The sequence below is a fragment of the Drosophila guanche genome, unplaced genomic scaffold, assembly GCF_900245975.1.
Source record: "Drosophila guanche unplaced genomic scaffold, DGUA_6, whole genome shotgun sequence".
Taxonomy (NCBI): Eukaryota; Metazoa; Arthropoda; class Insecta; order Diptera; family Drosophilidae; genus Drosophila; species Drosophila guanche.
Window position 1 is genome coordinate 16,910,198 of NW_022995743.1, and position 19,204 is coordinate 16,929,401.

The following is a 19,204-nucleotide window of genomic DNA, read 5'->3' on the forward strand; positions in this document are numbered from 1 at the left end:
AGAATAGTTCAAGGAACCACTGGATGGGTTGATTGATTCATTCACCATTCAAATTTGATCATGGGAATCTCAGGCAAAGGGAAAAGCAATTACTACCAATCAATCCGGTCGCCTCAACCATATAATGACATAATTGTTGGGGGGTCGCCCACTCAATTAAACGCTTTGTAATCCTGTTATTAAACACAGGACAGGAAAGGACAGGACAGGACAGGACACCTGGCCCTTGAGCGAAAACAATAATTAAGCAATTAGCAACCAAAACAAAGGCAAGCGATTTCTATAAAGGGGAGCTGCTCCGAATGGAGTCCCATTAGACATGTATCCGCGTTTCCTGGACCGCAACTATCCGCTGGCGAAGCACCTGTTCTTCGTGCCCAGATACTCGTTTGGGCTGCTGGGTCTGCGCTTTGACGATGCCAAGTCACAGTCGTGGATCTCGCGGGCCTGGCTGGTCTTTAATTTCGTCAATTTGGCCCATTGCTGCCAGGCGGAGTTCGTCTTTGGCTGGCACTATCTGCGGATCAGTCCGGTGGATGCCATGGATGCTTTCTGTCCGCTGGCCTGCAGTGCCACGACGCTCTTCAAGCTGGCCTGGATGTGGTGGCGCCGTCAGGAGGTGTTCGCTCTCATGGAGCACATCCGCTTGCTGACGGAGCAGCAAGCTAAGCGAGGCGATCCCAGAAAGAATGGAGTGCGAAGGAGCTACTACCTCATGGCCACGTGCTTTGGCATGCTCGTCTTCACCCTGGGCAGCATGACGACCTGCGCCTTTCTGCTGCGTTCCCTGTGGGAGATGTGGTCCCGTGGCCTGGCCGAGTTCAAGTTTGATATGCCCTTCCGCATGCTGTGGGTTGTCCTCCGGGTTTCAGTTCTTCCCCCTTTTTGATCGATGCTTTCTTAGGTTCCCCGACTTTGCACATCGCATGCCTTGGTTCCCGCTGTTCTACTTGTACTCCACGTGGAGCGGACAGGTGACGGTCTACGCCTTTGCGGGCACCGATGGCTTCTTCTTCGGCTTCACCCTTTATGTGGCCTTTCTGCTGCGATCGCTACGCGTGGATCTGCAGGACTCCCTCAAGTCCATTGACAGTGGGTATCCCGCGAGGCAGACCCTCCATAGATCCATATCTGAACCCCCATTTGACGTTTTCCAGATGCCACCCCCAGGGACTTTGATCTGTCCTGTCAGCGGCTGGCCAATATTGTCGATCGGCACAATGAGATTGCGCAGATTGTCCGCCGCTTCTCAGGGATCATGGCTGCACCGACCTTTGTGCACTTTGTGTCCGCCAGCCTGGTGATAGCCACCAGTGTCATAGATATCCTACTGGTGAGTAATCATCATGCTCACAATCATGCTCGTATTTCTGTCCAAGCAGCAGCGATTTTCCCTTAGTATTCGGGCTACAATATCATCCGCTATGTGGTGTACTTGTTCACGGTCAGCTCGGCCATTTTCCTCTATTGCTATGGCGGCACAGAGATGTCCACTGAGGTGAGTGAGTCCGCAGTTTGCCAATTTCAAATTTCACACTGAAAGCCTCTCCTTGCAGAGCCTCTCTTTGGGCGAGGCGGCGTACAGCAGTGAATGGTACGGTTGGGATCGTGAGACCCGTCGGCGAGTCTACTTGATTATCCTGCGCGCCCAGCGACCCATCACCGTCGATGTGCCCTTCTTTGCGCCCTCCCTGCCGGTCTTCACAGCGGTGGGTATGCCCAAGCAGTTCCTCCAGCTCATTTGTGATCCCGAAATCCCTTTTGCAGGTCATCAAGTTTACGGGCTCCATTGTGGCGCTGGCCAATACCATAATGTAGTTCAGCATTAGCGAACTCCTTTGGCAAATAAATTGAATGTGAAGCTGGTTGGTGTTTGATTTGATTTGGTTTGGTTTGGATTCCCAAAAGTATGCAATTCGCAGACTTCTTTCTTCTTTCTTATGCGCAGCAAGTGTTATAAAACCAAAAAGTCAAGCATTGGTCGGTGGTCAGGGCAGAGTAGAAAGGGGAATGGCTCCACATTTCCACATTTCCACATTCACTGCTGGCTGGAGGAGCCTCAGGTACACTTTGCCCATTTGCCAGTATTTATTATGAAACCAAGAAAGTCCTTGAAGTGCAGCACATGGACTCCTTATGTAAGCAATCCTTGAGGCTTATACAAAGCAACTGCGACAGAGTCTAAGACGGTGGCAAGGCACGTGCTTGTTTTGTTCAGGGAATTTCTTAGCCCTGCCATAAATGATGATTTGATTTAAACGTTAGATTATTTTTGGTTGAGCTGATTAGATTTAGCTTTTGATACTGCCCGATATGGCTATGGGCTGTGGTCATTTGGGTGCTGGTGCTGGCCATCCCGTTCAGTCGATTGCCAAATTCTGGCACCCAAGCAAGTCGCAAGCAAGTGAGGCTCTGAGGTAACACGGATAAGCGGAATGGACAGAGCATTGATTCTACTGCTGCTCTGCGGTGTTGCTGTCTGGCTAAGCGGCAGTGCCAGTGCCCAGCGAGGTAAGCCATGTCCAAGTGATAAGAGTCCACAGTGATAATCCCCTTGATGTGTCAAAGCCAAAACGATTTATGGTGCACTCTAAAACGTCGAGTACTCTGCTCCTGTTTGTAGATCATCAGCGCAAATCGGGCAGCGGGGAGCCGCATCCCATCAAGCATGAGGAGGAGCAGAAGACGCAGTACTGGGTGGCAAGGGCACAGGAGACGCTGCACGCCAAGCTGGCCGAGACGCAGGCGGTGCACACGAATGTGGCCAAGAATGTGATCATGTTCCTGGGCGACGGCATGTCCGTGCACACGGTGACCGCCACACGGAATCTGCTCGGCGACAGTGCCGAGCAGGTGTACTTCGAGCAGTTCCCCTACACGGGCCTGTCCAAGACGTACTGCGTCAATCGGCAGGTGGCCGATTCGGCCTGCACGGCCACCGCCTACTTGGGTGGGGTGAAGGGCAACTACGGCACCATTGGCATCAATGCCAATGTGCCGCGGTACAGCTGCGACGGTGCCGGCAAGGTGGAGAACCAGGTGGAGGGCATCGCCCAGTGGGCGCAGGAAGCGGGCAAGGATGCGGGTCTCGTGACCACAGCCAGGGTGACGCACGCCTCTCCAGCGGGTGTCTATGCACACATCGCCGACCGCAACTGGGAGAACGATTGGGAGGTGACAAAGCGGTCCTGTGACCCCGAGCAGGCGCCGGACATTGCCCGTCAGCTGGTGGAGGGACGCGTGGGCAAGGCCCTGAAGGTGGTGCTCGGTGGCGGACGGAAGCAGTTCATCAACACAACGGTCAACGATGAGGAAGGATATCCCGGCTACCGCACCGACGGACGGCATCTCATCAAGGAGTGGCTGGCGGACAAGCGGGCATCCAATGTCTCGGCCAATTATGTGTGGAGTCGCAAGGGTCTCAGCCTGGTGGATCTCGACAAGACGGAGTATCTGCTGGGCCTCTTTGCCAACTGCCATCTGCCGTACAACGGCGATCGGGCGCGCAATCGCAGCCAGCTGGCGGATCCCTCGCTGAGCGAGCTGACGGAGGCGGCCATCCGCGTGCTGCAGCGCAACGAGAAGGGTTTCTTCCTGTTCGTGGAGGGTGCCCGCATCGACATGGCCCACCACGACACATACGCGCGACGAGCCCTCGAGGACACGGCCGAGTTTGCTCAGGCCGTGCAGAAGGCCCGCGAAATGACCTCCGAGGAGGACACGCTGATCGTGGTCACCGCAGATCATGCACACACCATGTCCATCAATGGTTATCCGGTGAGTGCAGCTTTGCCTCTCTCCTGACATCGATTCTGAACTAACTTCTGTCTGTTTTAGTATCGCGACCAGGAGATCTTTGGCCTGACCGATGACGACACTGACGATGAGCTGCCCTACACGATCCTCTCCTATGCCAATGGTCCCGGCTACAAAAGCGCCTACAGTCAGGCCCAGGGTCGGGTACACCTCACCGAGAAGCTGACGGACAAAACGGACTTCCAATATCCCACCCTGGTGCCGCTCGATGTCGAGTCGCATGGTGGCGACGATGTCGCAGTCTATGCCTCCGGTCCCTTCGCTCAGTTCTTTAGCGGCAACTACGAGCAGACGAACATTGCCGCCATGATGGGTCGGGCCGCCGGCATTGGACCCTATGCCAACGTTCAGCCATAGGTATCGCAGGAGGTGGTGTATGGTGTATGGTGTGTCGTGTCGTGTCGTGTTGGGGATAAAAATTCAATTAAAATGCAACACAGTTAAATGAGTTTGAAACTGGGATTGGGCGTGGGCGTGGGCGTGGGCGAGGTAATCCAATTTCTTCTAATTGAACGGCAAAGCCAATCGGCTGTTCTGCTCCACATGCTCCGATCTACCAGAGCAGCGCAATTTCCTGCTGAATGCTCCTGCTGAATGCTGTGAAGGAGCTTCAGCTCCATCTCTCGTGGTTGCCACCTGAAAGCGAATTCAATTAACGGCAAACCGGTAAATCGTAAATGGTAACTGGCAACTGGCAACTGGCAGGCAAACCTCAATCAGTCACTCACTCACTCACTCACTCAATCACTCACTCACTCACTCACTCACTGCAATGACAGAACCCATTGGTTAGGTGCAAGAACCTGAAGTAGGGGCTCTAGAATGCCTGGAAGACCTACCATCTGTGCCATCTTTCTGTCGTTATAAATCTAAGGAAATTTATGCGAATCTATGCCAAAGGAGTGATGTACCACCCCAGAGCGCCACATTATGTGTTGGATACATAAATGTGCTCCAGTTTATTTTTTATTTGCTGTTGCCAAGCCAGTTACCAGTGCTTCCCCTTTCCCTTCTCGGCATCGCCCTTTGTGCACTTTTCAAATGCAATCGGGTCGGAGCAACAACAAATAGAGCAACACTGCGCAGCGCATCTTAAATTAGAAATTACCGTTGGCCCCCAGCATGCACAGCACGGCCCGGCACGGCACAGCAGCATCCCCCCTGCCTGACCGATTGAATTATGTTTCCCATCAAGGCCCACCAGGAGCACTGAAGGTTCCACATGCAACGCTTAACTAATGCTAATGGGTGCTGGGATGCGTAATGGAATATCTGTACTTCGATTATCTCGTGTTGGTCATCGATTTTGGGCGGAAGAGAAAGTGCGCTCCCGGGTCACCAAATGCAGAACATTCATCCAAAAGTTATGTAAATCCAAATGTACATACATATGTACATATGTATGTATGTATGTCTAACTGTTAACGATGGACCAATGCGGGAGAGGGATTTGTTCTTCTTGTTTTGGTATAATTTCCGTTGTCTTTACAATTTAACGAGATTCTCTTTCAAAAGGGGGACAACGAGATGAGATTGGACTGGCCATAATCATAGGGTTTGCCTGCTGGAAGACAAGACTCACTGCAGCAGCAGAAGCAGCAGAAGCAGCAGCAGTGTGGCAACATTGGAGAAGCAGAGACGTCCGTTCATGCGAAAGCCAAGAGCAGCGCGCCTGATGACAAGTCGGCTGGGTCGGTGTCGGTGCAGGCCTAGAAAACTGGGTCAGAGAGTGTTGTCGTACAAGGGGTTGGGCAGGGAAGTGCGACGGGGGCTTGGTGTGGCTTGTGGGAAAAAAGAAATCTAGTTGTGGCTGAGGAGAGGAGCGTTGGGGTCTGCGCACACATTTCAGAAGCGACAAATCGAACTGGGCTCCTCCGCGAGGCTAAGCGAAGAATTATGTTTTTCGACCAGTGTATGTGTGTCGTGTCCATGGCCCTGTGTGTGTATCTGTGGGGCTACAAAAGAGTCGGGGAAGAAGCAGAAAAACTAATGGCGCTGCTGCTGACTCAGGCCCGTTCGCCAACACACACATGCAGCGGACAGATACACACAGGCCGAACACGTGACTGTGTGGGGCAGAGAGCTTCTTAACGAAACCCAGCTATCTCTGTCTCTCTTTAGAGCGCGCGCGCACTTCTAAGCACAATCAAATGGCCATGTACACGGAGCGCTGTGTCTTTGTAGCTGTAGCTGTAGCTTTGTAGCCTGGCCTGGCCTCGCAGCAGTGGAATTTTTCGCAGCGACGCTGGCTCAGCGTTGGCGTTGGCGTTGGCGTCAGCGCTCCGCTGCGCTTAAGTGTGCCACAATAATTTTTTTTCATGTTTCTGCCCCCGCGCGCCCTTGTCAATGTGGTTGCCAAGCGCTAAGAAACGCTACAAAAAAAATCAACTCTTTGGTCATTCTTTTTATTTCTTCACTTGGCTTTCTTCTCTTTTATCAGCCTTATGACAAATTCATGTGAATTGGCAGCCAAAACAAGACCAGTCGTGGGGGAGGGGGGGGACAGTGGGGAAAACGACTGCGATGACTGCAGCATTTCAATTAATGTAGCTATGTACATGCATACGTATATACAAACAACAAGACACATTTTAGTTTTCAAAGCTGTAAAATGTTATGTATGTGCATATGTATGCATGTGCTTTTTCTCTTGGTCTCGCTCTCTGTGTAGCTGGGCTCTCTCGCTCATGCACGGTCTGTGCATTTATCGACATTTCGTTGAGGCTCTGTTTACTTAACCCAAATGCTCCCCACCGATGTCCCTCATGTATATGGTGGGGCAGCTTATGTTAGCCTGCGGGTGCGGAAATGGAATACATAGTAAATATGTACAAGGCAAAGCGGGTGGGTGCTGAAGGGTCCACGGACACCCGCCCTTTTACTCCTTTAAAGGAGCTTTTTTATATGGGGAAACGAGCACGCTCCACCAACTCACACCACAGACACTTACAGATACACACAAATGGAAACGTAACGGTGAAAAGCTTAGGAAAGGGAAATATTTCGGAAAAGCAAGTTTGAATGTTTTTTTTATAATTTTGCAGTTTATACATTTTTTATTTCTTAATATATAATGTAATTGTAACGGATTAGTAAATATTTATTGATAATGAATATGTGTTGTGCATAGCGTGTAATCGGTGAACGCATGCCTGCATACATGTACTACATATATGTACACACATACATCAGAATCGAATTCCTCAGCATAATCATAATAATATCCGTTTTATTCTTTAAATTAATGGCGCCTCTCTGCCCCGTCTTTGCGCCCTCAACGAGTATGTCCTTCCACCATTATCCTCACGGTTTGCTTTCGTATAGATTAGATCCGTTTCGATAGATGCTTCAATTCAGTTTAATTCAAAATACAATTTAACGTGCGTAAATACAATGAATGTTCTTGTTGCTATTTATATGTATGTATTTATATTTAATGTATGTATAATATAAACTAATAAAGTTGGGCTTTGCTCGCTGCTGCAGTGGGTGCGTGAGAGAGGGGGGGGGGGGGGGGGGGTGGCTGTATGTACTGTTGCAATAACCTTCAAAATAGTCTTAACTGGCGTTCACTATCTCTTCCATTGCTTCCATCCGATCCAGTTCGAGATGCATTCCAACGACCACAATCAACACCGATTTGATTTACACATTACGTATTTATATTTAGAAATACAATTTTTATATATTTATATATAGTTAATTGCTACGACTCTTTGCCACACTCTCTACTGCATATCGGTCCGCTGATCTCACACCAATATCTCTATCTCATTATCTCTATTCTCTACAAGGGATGACGATTACACGACTTACAATCTTAAGTTCTGGAGTTCAATGCATATTCCCATTTCAGTTAATAAGTGTAAAAATATTAAAAAACAAGAACGTAGTGTAGTAGTATACAATGCATATAAGATCAGACATGGGATTGGTTATTGTGGCTTTGTCGGCACATTTTAAAAATTAAAGTACAGTACACGATGAGAACTAACTGAAGAACCTCTTGGTTAAGGTTTAGGTGTGACAAAACAATATATATCATAGAGTTAAGGGATAATTTACTTTGACTTGAGAATTATACAATTATTCTGCAACTGCTTTTGCGTATGCTTCTGCTTCGATTAATGTCTATCAGTATTGCCCGTTTGAGAGTGGGCGGCCATAGGGTATATCTTCTTTGTGTGGTTGTTCATGAATGAATATGTATATATAAAATGTTGTTGTTGCTACATCTCTTTATGGATTTCCCGATGATTGTTTTTTATAAGTTTGTAGCAACAACCATCTACATATTTACAGCGCATTTGTTAGTTTTTTCACATTTTCATTGTACGTTTTGCAATTTTTTTGTTGAAAATATTTTTCATTTTTCTTTTTCTTTTCTCGATTTTTTTCTCATTTTGTTTTTTTTTTCTTTTTCTTTTTCTCTTTTCATTACTTTACAACAGTTTTTTTACAATTCTATTAAAAATTTAACATTCTCATTTTCTTTTAGTTTGTGTTTTTTTTTCTTTTGTGAGATGGTCATTTAAAATGTTACAATCGTTTCGTCTCGGGCTCGAGTTTCGGGATTCGTTTCTTATCGACGACCACAGCAGTTAGGCCTAGCCTGCTGTTCTTATTGTTTCGGTTTCTGGTTCTGTTTTTGTGGCTAATGATCTTGTTTTCTGCGTAATTTGACTGTTTCCTTAAAAACGATTTTCTAAAAACTAAACAGAATTAAATAGGGTAGAAATCAATTACGGTTGGTTGCTGCTGGGGTAATGGATGGGTTTTGGGATGGGCATTGGGACCTGTGCAGCTACTGCCTGCGTTTGCCTTTAAGGGCACAGACCTGCTGGCAGAAGCGGCGAACCGTAGCATTTTCTCAGTTAATATTGGCCACCTCCTGGCTCTCCCCATCGATGGCGGCCATGTTCAGCTGCTGGGTGACATTCGACTTGGCCAGGCAGGAGCGAGCCACAGATTCGAAGAGTCTAAAAAAAAGGTTAAATTTATGTTAAATTATCAAACTATTTTTCGATGCCAACTACCACAAAAAGTAATCAAATAGTAAAGTTTTTTTATACCAACATTTGTATATATGTAAATAAAAAAAGAAAACATAATTATAAAATAAATAACATGCAAAATGGTGTGGGAGGGTGCACAGGTTTGTGTTAGTTTGTTTGTAGTTGGGAATCTTGATAAATTATTGATTGGAGAATTGCCCAAATTATGTGGATAACCCGCTGACTGATTACTAAACATTCGAATAAATATCTGGAAACAAAATTGGTGAACAGAATCGAACATGAATGAGATGGGATGGTTAGAAACTAAGACGTGTGCATACGGCAAACAACTACAAAAGCTACAACGAAACAAAGCAAATAATTCTCGGGCCAACTTACTTGGTTATCTCCGGAGCACAGTGCACAAAATCGTGATCCCAGAACTTGTAGATGGGGTTCTTGATCAGCTCAATGAAGGTGATGAGCAGTCCCCACGGATGCGGGCGGTTCACAATCAAACGCTCGAGCAGTACTCGAGTGATTTGCTCCTGGATGGCCTCCGAGTTTGCCTCGGCAAACAGGTGCAAGACGGCACAGCTAAAGTAGTGCGTGTGGCTGTTGGGATACCGCAACTGATTGGCAATCGCATTGAGGAACAGATAGCGACCCTCCGTGTCCAGATCAACGGCCAGATTCTGGAAGATATCCATGTGCGCGCTGTGTGCAATGTTGGAAGTGTTCGGCACAAAGTTTTTGTTCCTGCAACGAATAATTATCAGTTGCCTCATTAGTGCCATCAATCAAATGGGGATAAATGTTTAAAACCTCCTACCTGATGAGTGCAATCGCTTGTGTGCCCACATACATAACCAGAGCATTCATCAGTGTCATGTTGTAGCGGGTGCCCGGCTCGGTGGTCACCTGCAGATGGCCGCGCAGCTCCGAGAGGAAGGTGACTGGGGCGCGTGCCTTGAGGTAAGAGTCGAGGTCCTTCTTAAAGTTCGGCGGTTGGATGTTTACGATGTAGCTGCTGAGCACCTTGGGAGCATTGCTGCTGTCCGAGAGCATGTCCACCTTGAGGTTGGGCGTGAAGGGGTCAGGCAGGCGCATATTGCGCGGAAACGCAGACAGTATGATGTTGCGCATCTGAACACAGTTGGGCGGTATGGTGTCGCAAAACCCGAAATGATAGTCGCACAGGAACTCGGGGAAGTCATGCAGCAGCACTAGGAGAACGCGCAGGGTTCCCTTGTAGAGCAGCTGCACGGGCTTGCCCAGCTCCGTGTTGCGCAGGAAGGGGGCCAGATATTTGAAAAGATCCTGCAGCAGCGTGGCGTAGAGCGGCCAGCCCTTCTGGCCGGGTATCTGGACGAGTATCCGGCCGAGGAAGACGCGATGTGAGATGAGCTCCAGCCAGGCAAAGCAGAAGCCGGGCGCCACACTGGGACTGAGCAGGTGGTACGTATAGGCAAAGGCCGACACAATGCTGTGCATCAGCGAGTCCAGGTTGACATCGGCCGAGCACAGCTCCATGAAGAGCATCATAAAGAAGCGATGGTAGCCCACCTGCTGAAAGCTGACGCCACGCATCTCGTGGTCCTTGAGCAGTGTGCCCAGCACAATGCCCAGCACCTTGTTCAGCAGATTGATCTTCGTCGTGGGGTTTCCCGGCTCGCCCGAGTGTCGCACCAGCATGGCGATCAGATGCACAAACGCATCGATCCACTGGAATATCTTGTTCTTGGCCTGATTAATGGGCATGCTCGGGTCCGCGAACATGCGATACACTACATCCGTGCAGATGTTCGTCGCCTGGCGGAAGAAGCGCGTAATCAGATCGTCTGTCTTCAGTATTCCATAGGTGTTCATCTTCTGGACAAAGGCCCCAAAGTTTCGGGCATCGCGAGTCGTTTGTTGGGTCTGCTGTGCGTACAGGGCCACCCAGTCCTTGAGCAAAAACTCGGTCTTCTCCTGCAAGCCAGGCGGATCGTCCGTGTCGCATGACTAAATCATTAAAAAGCAGCATTTAGTTTTTCGTTGAAAGTAGAGGAAGTAGAAGGGAACTTACCCTCACGTGATGCATGCCGGAGTGAATGTAGTGGGAGGCGCCGGACAGGGAACGCTCGTTGGAATTGAAGGGACTGTAGTCAGCGGTGGAGTTGAAGTTGCCAGACCACAGGGTATCAATGGCATTGACAATGCACTCGGGATACCGGTGACGGTGCTGTGTGAGACGGCCGAGCAGCTCGACGGTGGCCATGAACTCGTTGTCGGACACAATGTTAATCGCCCGATCCTCCACAATGAGGCGCTCGATCAGACCAATACCGAACGAGATGGCCATGTAATTGTTGCCATTGTCCATGCAGTCGCGCAGCATGCCATCGAACTGATTGAGATTGACAAAGTGCGCAGTGATCAGGGCACGGGCGGCCTCCACATTGAAGCGCACTTCCTCGCGAATTTCGAAGAAGCACTTGGTCACCGCTCGCTCGGTGTTGGGGGCCCCAAAGCTGTTGTGCAGCAGACTGAGGATGCGCAGATGGATGTCGCGGTAGAGCTTCATTTGCTCCATATGGTCCTGGACGTTGACGAGTCCCTCGGCGAGACCCTCTACGGCACGGGTCAGCAGAGTGAACGCAGACTCCTGGTCGCGCTGACGACGCGTGGCCATCAGTGCGTTGAGCAGCATGTGCATTTTGCTGGCCTGCAGCTGCAGCGTCGGCACATTGATGGCGGTGTTCATGAAGGCCTCCATCTTGGCGGCCACTTCGGCATACACCATGCTGCTGTCGTCGTTGGCAAACACATTCGGCGGCGGCAGATCCTGCGGCTTGGGAGCGAACAGTGCAATGTCTCTGTCGCTCATCTGCTGGAAGCCCGGAATGGTGCGGGCAAACTCCGAGTATACCGCATACAGAGTGGCCGGAGCAGCGCCCACCTTGATGCGCACAGCCTCGGGCAGGCGCTCCTGCTGATAGCTCAGGATCTGGGCGTCCACAAAGCGACTGCCCTCCTCGCGGGCTATCTTGCGCGTCTCGATGTCGGTGGAAAGGCGCCGATCAATCTCGAGGGCTGCCTTCTCGGCCGATGTCTTCTGGATGAAGGCGCACACCAGTTCCACATTCTCGCTGGCCAGCTGCATGGAGGCGGCCTGAATCTCCGACAGGCTGGGCATTCCCGTAAGCGCCGACACAAAGGCTTTGTGCAGATTCTGGCTGATGGCACGCGCGATCTCATCTTTGCCGGTAATCATGGCCATGCCAGCAGCCAGATTGCGCACCATTTGGTGGGCAGCAGTGCGCATGCGGTTCTCATCCGCATCCAGGGCAAAGTCCTTGCGAATGATCTGCTCTGTGGTAGCGCAGGCGATGCGGATGCTACGATCCACGACGGGCTGCAGCCAATCTGTGATAGTCCGCTCCACGGCATTTATGACGATATGCTTGATGCCCGGATTGGCATGGAGGAAGGGTATGTTCGGGGGCAGCACCAGCTGCTGGGCAATGAGCTGGAAGTTGGTCACATTGACGTCCACGTACGAGTAGCGTGGCTCTGGCGGTGGCAGGGACACCTGACTGGGATCGATTGGCAGACTGGGTGAGGCAACCGATCCCGATGTGTTGTTCGAGCCTCCTCCTGCAGCGTTCATCATCATGGCCGCGGCCTGGGCGGCATCCACCTCCGCTGGAGGCGGTGGTGGAGGTTGCTGTTGTTGTTGTTGTTGTTGTTGTTGCTGCTGCTGTTGTTGTTGTTGCTGCTGAGGCGGCGGCGGTGGCTGCTGCTGCTGTTGTTGCTGCTGCTGAGGCGGGGGCTGTTGGATCGCTTGAATCGCTGCCGGCGAGGGCACAGATTCCGTCTGCTTGGGCTTCGGCTGAGACATTTGCTGCTCGATTAGCAGCGCACGGGTGGAATCCTTCAGGTAGATGACTGGCCGCAGCTTGGCCAATTCCAGGTTGAGCGTTTTGCAGAGCACTTCGATTTCGAACTTGAGGTTCAGCTTGAGATCCGGCTCCTGATGCAGCTCCCCCAGCACGTACATGATGCCCATTGTCCAGGGATTTGGTGAACGGAAGATTTTTGACTTTGCCGACGACTCCAGGATCTTTGCCACAAATGGCACAACAAAGAGCAGCTCCTGCTGCCCCTTGTGATAGGCCTCGGCCAGCAGCGACTTGAGATCGAGATCAAGCTGCAGAATGGGTCGATTGCGACCCAGGGTCATCATACCCAGCCAATGGCCGAGATTCTTCAGCAGACTGCGGTCCGAGAAGTTGATGACACCCTTGTCGGAGCGCAGCAGCACCTTGATGTTGCGCAGCGTCTCCTTGGTCACAAAACGATTGATCTCGCCGTTCTTGAGGGCATCCAGGAAGTTGTAGTAGAGCGTGTGAAAGTTAAACTCCATGGAGGCACGCTTGAGGACGAGGTACTGGGCCAGCCATGGCCAATACTCCTTGGTCATAATCTCCTTGATCTCATCGCACTTCTGCGGTATGTTCAGCTGGCTGAGATTGTTGAATATGAACGCTGTCTTGTCCTGCACCGGCTCCGGCGGCACTGTCACCTTCTCCTCCTGGTTGGCCACCAGCAGAGTGTCAATATTTGTGGCATTGGCAATGGACTTCATGCGCGTGGCATGCGACACGGCCACAGTTGTCTTCTGGCCAGAGCTGGGCGCTGCAGTTGCCGGTACATGGCCTACACAACGAAAGAAAATTCCATTAGCTACGATACTGTTTACTGCTGGATCAGGGATTACCTTGCATAGCACTGGTGCGATAGAGCGGCTCCGATGGTTGTCCTGTGGCCAGAGCAGAGATTGTATTGCTTAGACCCTGCAGCTTGTGCGGCGGCGGCTCCTGGCCGTGCATGCCAAACTCCACATACTGGATTAGGTGCTGCGGAAAGTCCGAGAAGTGCGGAATGGATCGTATATGCTCGCAGTACTTGTTGTACGTGTGCAGTCGTGTCTTGAACCGGTCCAGGGCCGTGACACCAAAGTAATAGAGCTTGGAGCCGTCTGGCTTGCGGAGAGCATCCAGCACGCAGCGCAGCGATAGTCCGAGCGCCACGAAGGTGGGCACCAGGTTGCGATCTATGATGCCGCCAAAAAGCTGGGCGGTGATCTGCAGCTCCTTTTCCGGGTACTGGCAGAAGAATCGATACTCCTCGAACAGATTGCGCAGCATGCACAGGAAGACCTCCTGCTCCCGCCGATTGGTGGACTCTTTGAAGCGCTGCAGTATGTCCAGCACCTCGTCGATCGAGAGCGTGGGATTGGGCTGATGGTTGTAGATGCGTTGGAAATACGAGTTGACCTCGTCCTCTACCTCCTTGGACACAGGTATCTGCAGGTCGGCCATCACAGGATTGTTGGGATTGGGTGCCGTTGGCGGTGCCGATGATGGTGTCGGCGGCTGCTGTGGTCCCCCGGGTAGCATCCGACCCAGATTACCAACATTCGGTGGCGGCGGCAGAGGTTGTGGCATTTGCATGGGATTCAGCGGATAAGGGCTGCCACCGGGACCCATTAGACGCGATGGAGATGCTGGAGTAGTAGAAACCATGTTATCTATAGATAATTTAAATCAAATTACACACACAACACACACACAGAAGAGGGAAAACACAGAAGAGGGGGGAGGGAGATGGAGCTTCCACTTACTCAACATATTTCCAAAGTTAAAGGCTCCATTCGGTCCACTCAGATTAAGGCCGGCCAGATTGTTGGACATATTGGTGAGCGGATCCATGCCGGGCCCGAACATTTGCTGCGCATTGAGGTTGCCGGAGAAGGGTGGTTGCTGCTGCTGTTGTTGTTGCTGCTGCTGTGGTGATGGTGGCACAATGCCACCGGGTAGATCCATACCGCGATGACGCAGAATACTCGGAGGCGGTGGTGGCACCAAACCGGGCTGCTGCTGTTGTTGCTGCTGCTGCTGTTGGGCACGTGCCTTGTTCGCCATAATGGCCACATTGGCGGTCATCTGCATGATCATTTCGACCATCTCGGGCTGCATGCAATTGTTGATGCACGTCTGGAGGCAATTGATCATCGTCGTCACCGTCTCGGGCAGCAGCTGAGCCTGTTTTGGTGGCATCTGTTCCTCCGGCACCTTGGCATTGGCCACCTGTGGGCAACGTCGGAGCAGCACCTTGATCATTGCCTGCATGAAGGGCTCACCATGATCGCGGATCTTATCGGTGAGCCATTTCTCCAGCTTCAAGTACTCCCGCCTGGAGGCCAGGCAGGCCAAATCGATAATGAACAGAAAGGAGCGGGCATTGAGGAGCGACGAGAGCGCCTTCAGGTCCTGGGCGAGATCGAGAATGCGCGACAGTTTCACCTGGTCAAAGTCGCTGCTACGCAGGTACCACTCGGACATGGCGTTCATAATGTTCGGACGCAGCGGGAAGTTGGTCGAGCTCCAGGCGCTGGCCAGGATCACATTCGAGTTGGGATGATTGTTGAGGAACGTTGGAATCAACAAATTGAACAAGTCCTGCCGCAGCGGCGTCAGTGGTGGATTTATGTGCAGCAGCGCCAAAAACAGAACGTCCGGGCAATTCTGGGCAGGGAACTTGAACAGCTCATGAACCTGCGTGTAGTAGCCCTTGTCCGCAATGGAGAGCAACACCTCGACAAGGTGCAGTGACTTCCAGGTCGTAATCTCTTTGTTGTCCGCATCCGGTGCCGTCTTCAGTACATCCAGCGTTGGCTGACTGAACACAAAGTCGGCAAAGGAGAACAGGTCGGGGTTCTTGAGCAGCGTCGAGATCAGCGACAGCTGACCCTCCGTGTTGGCCCAGTGGCGATAAATGCATTCTGGATGTGGAAAGATGTTCGACTGTGTGGCCAGTCGCACAATCGTAAGCAGAAGATCCAATCCGATGCGATCTTTCAGCACGAATTCGGGATGATCGAGTTCTGAAATATTTGTCATTTTTTTTGTTATTGAATGATTGCTCTGACGACGTTTGCTCAGTCCTCAGTTCCCCTTACCCATGCACACGTCCTTCCAGTTGAGCTGTGGCACCAGTTCCTTGAGTGCCTGCACAAAGACATCTGGCTTCCATGTTTGTGTGGCATCTGTCGTCTCCTTCTTGTCCTTCTTATCGCTGGACGAGCTGCCACCTGCATCGCTGGCTCCATCGTTGTTGTTACTGTTGCTGCTTGAGTTCTGTCCCTGCTGTGGTGTGGCGGCTTGGGCTTGGGATGAGCCGCTACTATTGCCGCCGCCGCCCTGTCCCTGTCCTGGCCAGAAATTTGCTGGTGTCGGTAGATTTACATTACAATCGAGCAAAGATGAGTGCCGCCGGCACATGAGACCAACAATTTTGGCAACATCTTTTGGCTGAAGCTCGGTGCGCTCTCCTCTTTCGCGAGAGCACAGATGACTTTTACACTCTTCAACGCTCGATGTAAATTCGTAACCGATTTCAAGGATTAGATTAATCCAAGATGTGTCCATAATATTATTTTTGCCCTGCAAAAGTTAAACCAATATTACACCATAGGTTAGTAAATGATTTTACGCCTATACCCTATACCCTTTACCTGGTTTGTGAATATTATTTCGCTTAAATGGTCATATATGTCTTCAATTCCAACCTCATTGAAAGCATCCGTGTCGGAACTGATGCTGCTGGCCGTCTCTGTCGTTGTCGTTGCCTCAGCCTCTGCATCAGTTTCGCTGGCGCTGGCCCCAACTGGATTCGAGGTCGCCGCCGTCGTTGAGCCGTATAAGAACGGCGCCAAAATCAAAGGCACCGCCTGCCGCGGAAACTCTTCACGTAATTTGATCAAAAATTGCCCCTGCAGCTTCGGTGTCACGTATTGGTTTAGACAACACAGCAAATACTGCAGCAGATCGATGGATATATCTTGCAGTCCACTGGTGGCCGAGGAGCTGTTGCTGTTCCCCAAATAGGAGTCGAGCAGCTCGCTTATAGAGCCACGCAAGACCTCTTTGGCCGAGTCCCGAAGCTCTGGATGCGACGAGTGGGTCACCGCCAAGGCAATTATGCACTCGCAGAGCTTGTTTACACCGGTCAGTCTGCACACCTGGCCAATGAACTCTGCTATCTCTGACGGCTTTAGCGACTGTTCAAGAAGAGGAAGAAAGATGTTAGGAGGAATCCATTTATATGGATGATGTACTACACACCTTTTGGCTGTTGGCAAAGTGCTGGTCAAACGCGAAGCAGATGTTGGACACAAACGAGGAGCTTTGCAACTGCCGCTGCAACTGAGCGCCTAGTAATTTGGCCTGCAACTGGGCGGAGACGCTCGGCGATGGGTCACTGAAGTTGATCGCAGTGAACAGATAGCGCAGACTGCTACGATCCGCTTCCAGGCCGTGGTCTTTGATGAACTGTAAGAGAGAGGGGAAGAGTGAAAGAGAGGTTAGAGAATGATTTTAAAAAGGATTCAGCAGGTACCTGGGCCGGAAAAGGCACAGCTGCCCGCGAAGCAGAAACTCTATGCGATTTCAGACTCATTTTATTTATGGGAAAGTGTGAAAACTTTTATTAAAAACTTTTGATTTTGACGAGCACTAAGGCCTGCCGGGTCGCTTTGATAATAAAACTTGATATGATTTGATTTGAAACTCCAGGCCAGTAGGCTCCTTCAAATGTTGTGTTTCGTTTCAAGCTTTACGTTTGCACGAACGAGTACGAGGGGACAGACAGACGGACGGACACCCAAGGTTTTATTTCATTTCAGCTTTGCTTTGAAGGTGCGCGCAGAAGCGAGACAACAGCTGTGACCGTGTGTCGTCGCAGCTGCTGCACAACAAAAATTACACACAAAAGTACTCGGGACACTCACATTTGCACACCTTTCGACGTTACATGGGAAAAGAGACGAAGCGGATGACGGTACGGGAGAGACGAGCGATTGAGCGAAAAAGATTGCCAGCATATTGTATTTTCAGCAAAAAGAAAGTGTTCCGCGGTTGCAAATATTATTCACCTTAACTTAACCATTATTGAACTTACAATTTCCACTGGCTTGGTCAACTTATGCGGCCAATAAAAGGAAAAAAGGGGTGTGAGGGTATAAACCCCTTTGGCTTGGGCTCTAGTTTCCCTTTTCGTTGTTCGTTTTTTGCAGCTCGGTTTCGAAAAATGTACATTCAGATATTCACAAGTTCCACTCCTTGCAGCAGGCCGTACTCACGTACGCGGAGGACTCTAACCAGTTCTTATAAATTTATACATTTTCAATAACTTTTCACTTAAACAAACCGGGAAGAAATCGCACAACGCTGTGCAGAGAAATTTTTTCTGCCTACTTCCACAAAAAACTGTAATGGCGTCGGCAAAAATGCACGAGCGAGTGAAATGGCACTATATCGGCACTGAAACGATTGGCAACACTGGCCATAGGCCGATATGTGCCAACCTTCGCAACACTTGAAATCGGTTTCTTGTTGTTTTTGTTGATATTTTATTTTATTTCTATCCAAATTGGCGATAACCATATGAATAAAACTGAACGTACCTGGTTTATTTGCTCGCTGGTTTCATTAAAATTGCGCTTGTTTACGTGTTTGACCAAATTACGAAGCTGCGTTGGCGGTGTTTTAAATTGGTTCTCTACGCTCATAATTCTACGTATCAATTGTCAATTCTTGAACGGATGTCGGGGGAGTTGGCTTGTTGTTGTTGTTTTTTGTGGGGCAGCCAGAAATTTCGAATACGCGACACATCCAATGCCACTGTATTGGTGATATTTGACGTATGTTTGTTGCTTCTTCTTGCTGTCGATTTTCGTTTGAATTGCGGCGTAAAAGGCTATCTAGTATACCTCTGTGTTCTCTTCTTTTTGCGTATTTTTCTTAAATGCAGATGTATTTATTCGAATTGCTATGGCTGGGCCCCCTGGTGGGAAGGGGGCCGTCAGCAGCTCTACATCACAAAGGGCATCTATTTACACAATTTGAACGACAAAAGACCTAGATTTTCAGACGGCCTTCGCTGGTTAACTAAAACGGCCTCGTCCTTGCCGAAATATTGTCAGTGGCTCACGTAATGAAATAATATGAATCAATCTGCACGTACAGCAAAAACAGAAATGAAAAAATACTACTACTACCTAAGTCGCGCACACACACAAGTACAAAGAAATATATTTTCTTTCTCGGCTCCGGTTCGTCACCTTCTCGTCTTGCTGTCCACGTTACACTTTTTATTAATCCCAAATTAAAAGTAGATTCGTTCGTTTAACAAACCACTGGGATTTGTTTGCAGTCCTCTTTGATTTTGTAAATGATTTCCGAAAATAACACCCAATTTGTGCTACAATATATGATTCCGATAGTATCGATATGTGGCATAAGCGTTTCCACTACTTTTGTAATCACATCCATGGCGACTAGTTC

At 50.0% G+C, this 19,204-nt stretch overlaps 3 protein-coding genes across 6 annotated transcripts; 2 read left to right on the top strand and 1 right to left on the bottom strand.

The window, feature by feature from the left end:
- The first annotated feature begins 205 nt into the window (after positions 1–205).
- On the top strand, positions 206–1,818 carry LOC117585356 (odorant receptor 45b). The gene is made up of 6 exons (XM_034274805.1): positions 206–849; positions 905–1,092; positions 1,158–1,333; positions 1,400–1,498; positions 1,557–1,709; positions 1,768–1,818. Exons 1-6 carry the CDS (start codon positions 320–322, stop codon positions 1,816–1,818), a joined length of 1,197 nt encoding a protein of 398 aa, XP_034130696.1. The 5' UTR covers positions 206–319.
- Positions 1,819–2,356: 538 nt separating this feature from the next.
- Positions 2,357–4,251, top strand: LOC117591024 (membrane-bound alkaline phosphatase). Its single transcript, XM_034284116.1, has 3 exons — positions 2,357–2,511; positions 2,624–3,777; positions 3,838–4,251. Exons 1-3 carry the CDS (start codon positions 2,436–2,438, stop codon positions 4,171–4,173), a joined length of 1,566 nt encoding a protein of 521 aa, XP_034140007.1. The 5' UTR covers positions 2,357–2,435; the 3' UTR covers positions 4,174–4,251.
- Positions 4,252–8,303: 4,052 nt separating this feature from the next.
- On the bottom strand, positions 8,304–19,079 carry LOC117592681 (CCR4-NOT transcription complex subunit 1). 4 transcript variants are annotated; one of them, XM_034286640.1, is made up of 10 exons: positions 18,325–19,079; positions 16,985–17,191; positions 16,375–16,920; positions 15,820–16,303; positions 14,482–15,744; positions 13,576–14,388; positions 10,882–13,514; positions 9,646–10,817; positions 9,213–9,572; positions 8,304–8,795 (listed from the first exon to the last, which is right to left on the bottom strand). In XM_034286640.1, exons 1-10 carry the CDS (start codon positions 18,427–18,429, stop codon positions 8,687–8,689), a joined length of 7,692 nt encoding a protein of 2,563 aa, XP_034142531.1. In that variant the 5' UTR covers positions 18,430–19,079; the 3' UTR covers positions 8,304–8,686. The 4 variants fall into 4 exon arrangements, with proteins under 4 accessions (XP_034142531.1, XP_034142532.1, XP_034142533.1 ...); XM_034286641.1 differs by having other exon boundaries at positions 13,576–14,364; positions 18,325–19,078; XM_034286642.1 differs by lacking the exon at positions 18,325–19,079 and adding an exon at positions 17,820–17,979.
- Positions 19,080–19,204: the final 125 nt, after the last annotated feature.

Bases quoted from the DNA above. Each gene is read 5' to 3' on its own strand.
- LOC117585356 (XM_034274805.1), top strand. From the start codon at position 320: ATGTATCCGCGTTTCCTGGACCGCAACTATCCGCTGGCGAAGCACCTG. The intron at 1,093-1,157 runs GTGGGTATCCCG...GACGTTTTCCAG, and splicing joins CTCCCTCAAGTCCATTGACA to ATGCCACCCCCAGGGACTTT. The intron at 1,499-1,556 runs GTGAGTGAGTCC...CTCTCCTTGCAG, and splicing joins GCACAGAGATGTCCACTGAG to AGCCTCTCTTTGGGCGAGGC.
- LOC117591024 (XM_034284116.1), top strand. From the start codon at position 2,436: ATGGACAGAGCATTGATTCTACTGCTGCTCTGCGGTGTTGCTGTCTGG. The intron at 2,512-2,623 runs GTAAGCCATGTC...TCCTGTTTGTAG, and splicing joins CAGTGCCAGTGCCCAGCGAG to ATCATCAGCGCAAATCGGGC. The intron at 3,778-3,837 runs GTGAGTGCAGCT...TGTCTGTTTTAG, and splicing joins TGTCCATCAATGGTTATCCG to TATCGCGACCAGGAGATCTT.
- LOC117592681 (XM_034286640.1), bottom strand. From the start codon at position 18,429: ATGAGCGTAGAGAACCAATTTAAAACACCGCCAACGCAGCTTCGTAAT. The intron at 16,921-16,984 runs GTGTGTAGTACA...CTTCTTGAACAG, and splicing joins ACTTTGCCAACAGCCAAAAG to TCGCTAAAGCCGTCAGAGAT. The intron at 10,818-10,881 runs GTAAGTTCCCTT...TTAATGATTTAG, and splicing joins CCGGCATGCATCACGTGAGG to TCATGCGACACGGACGATCC.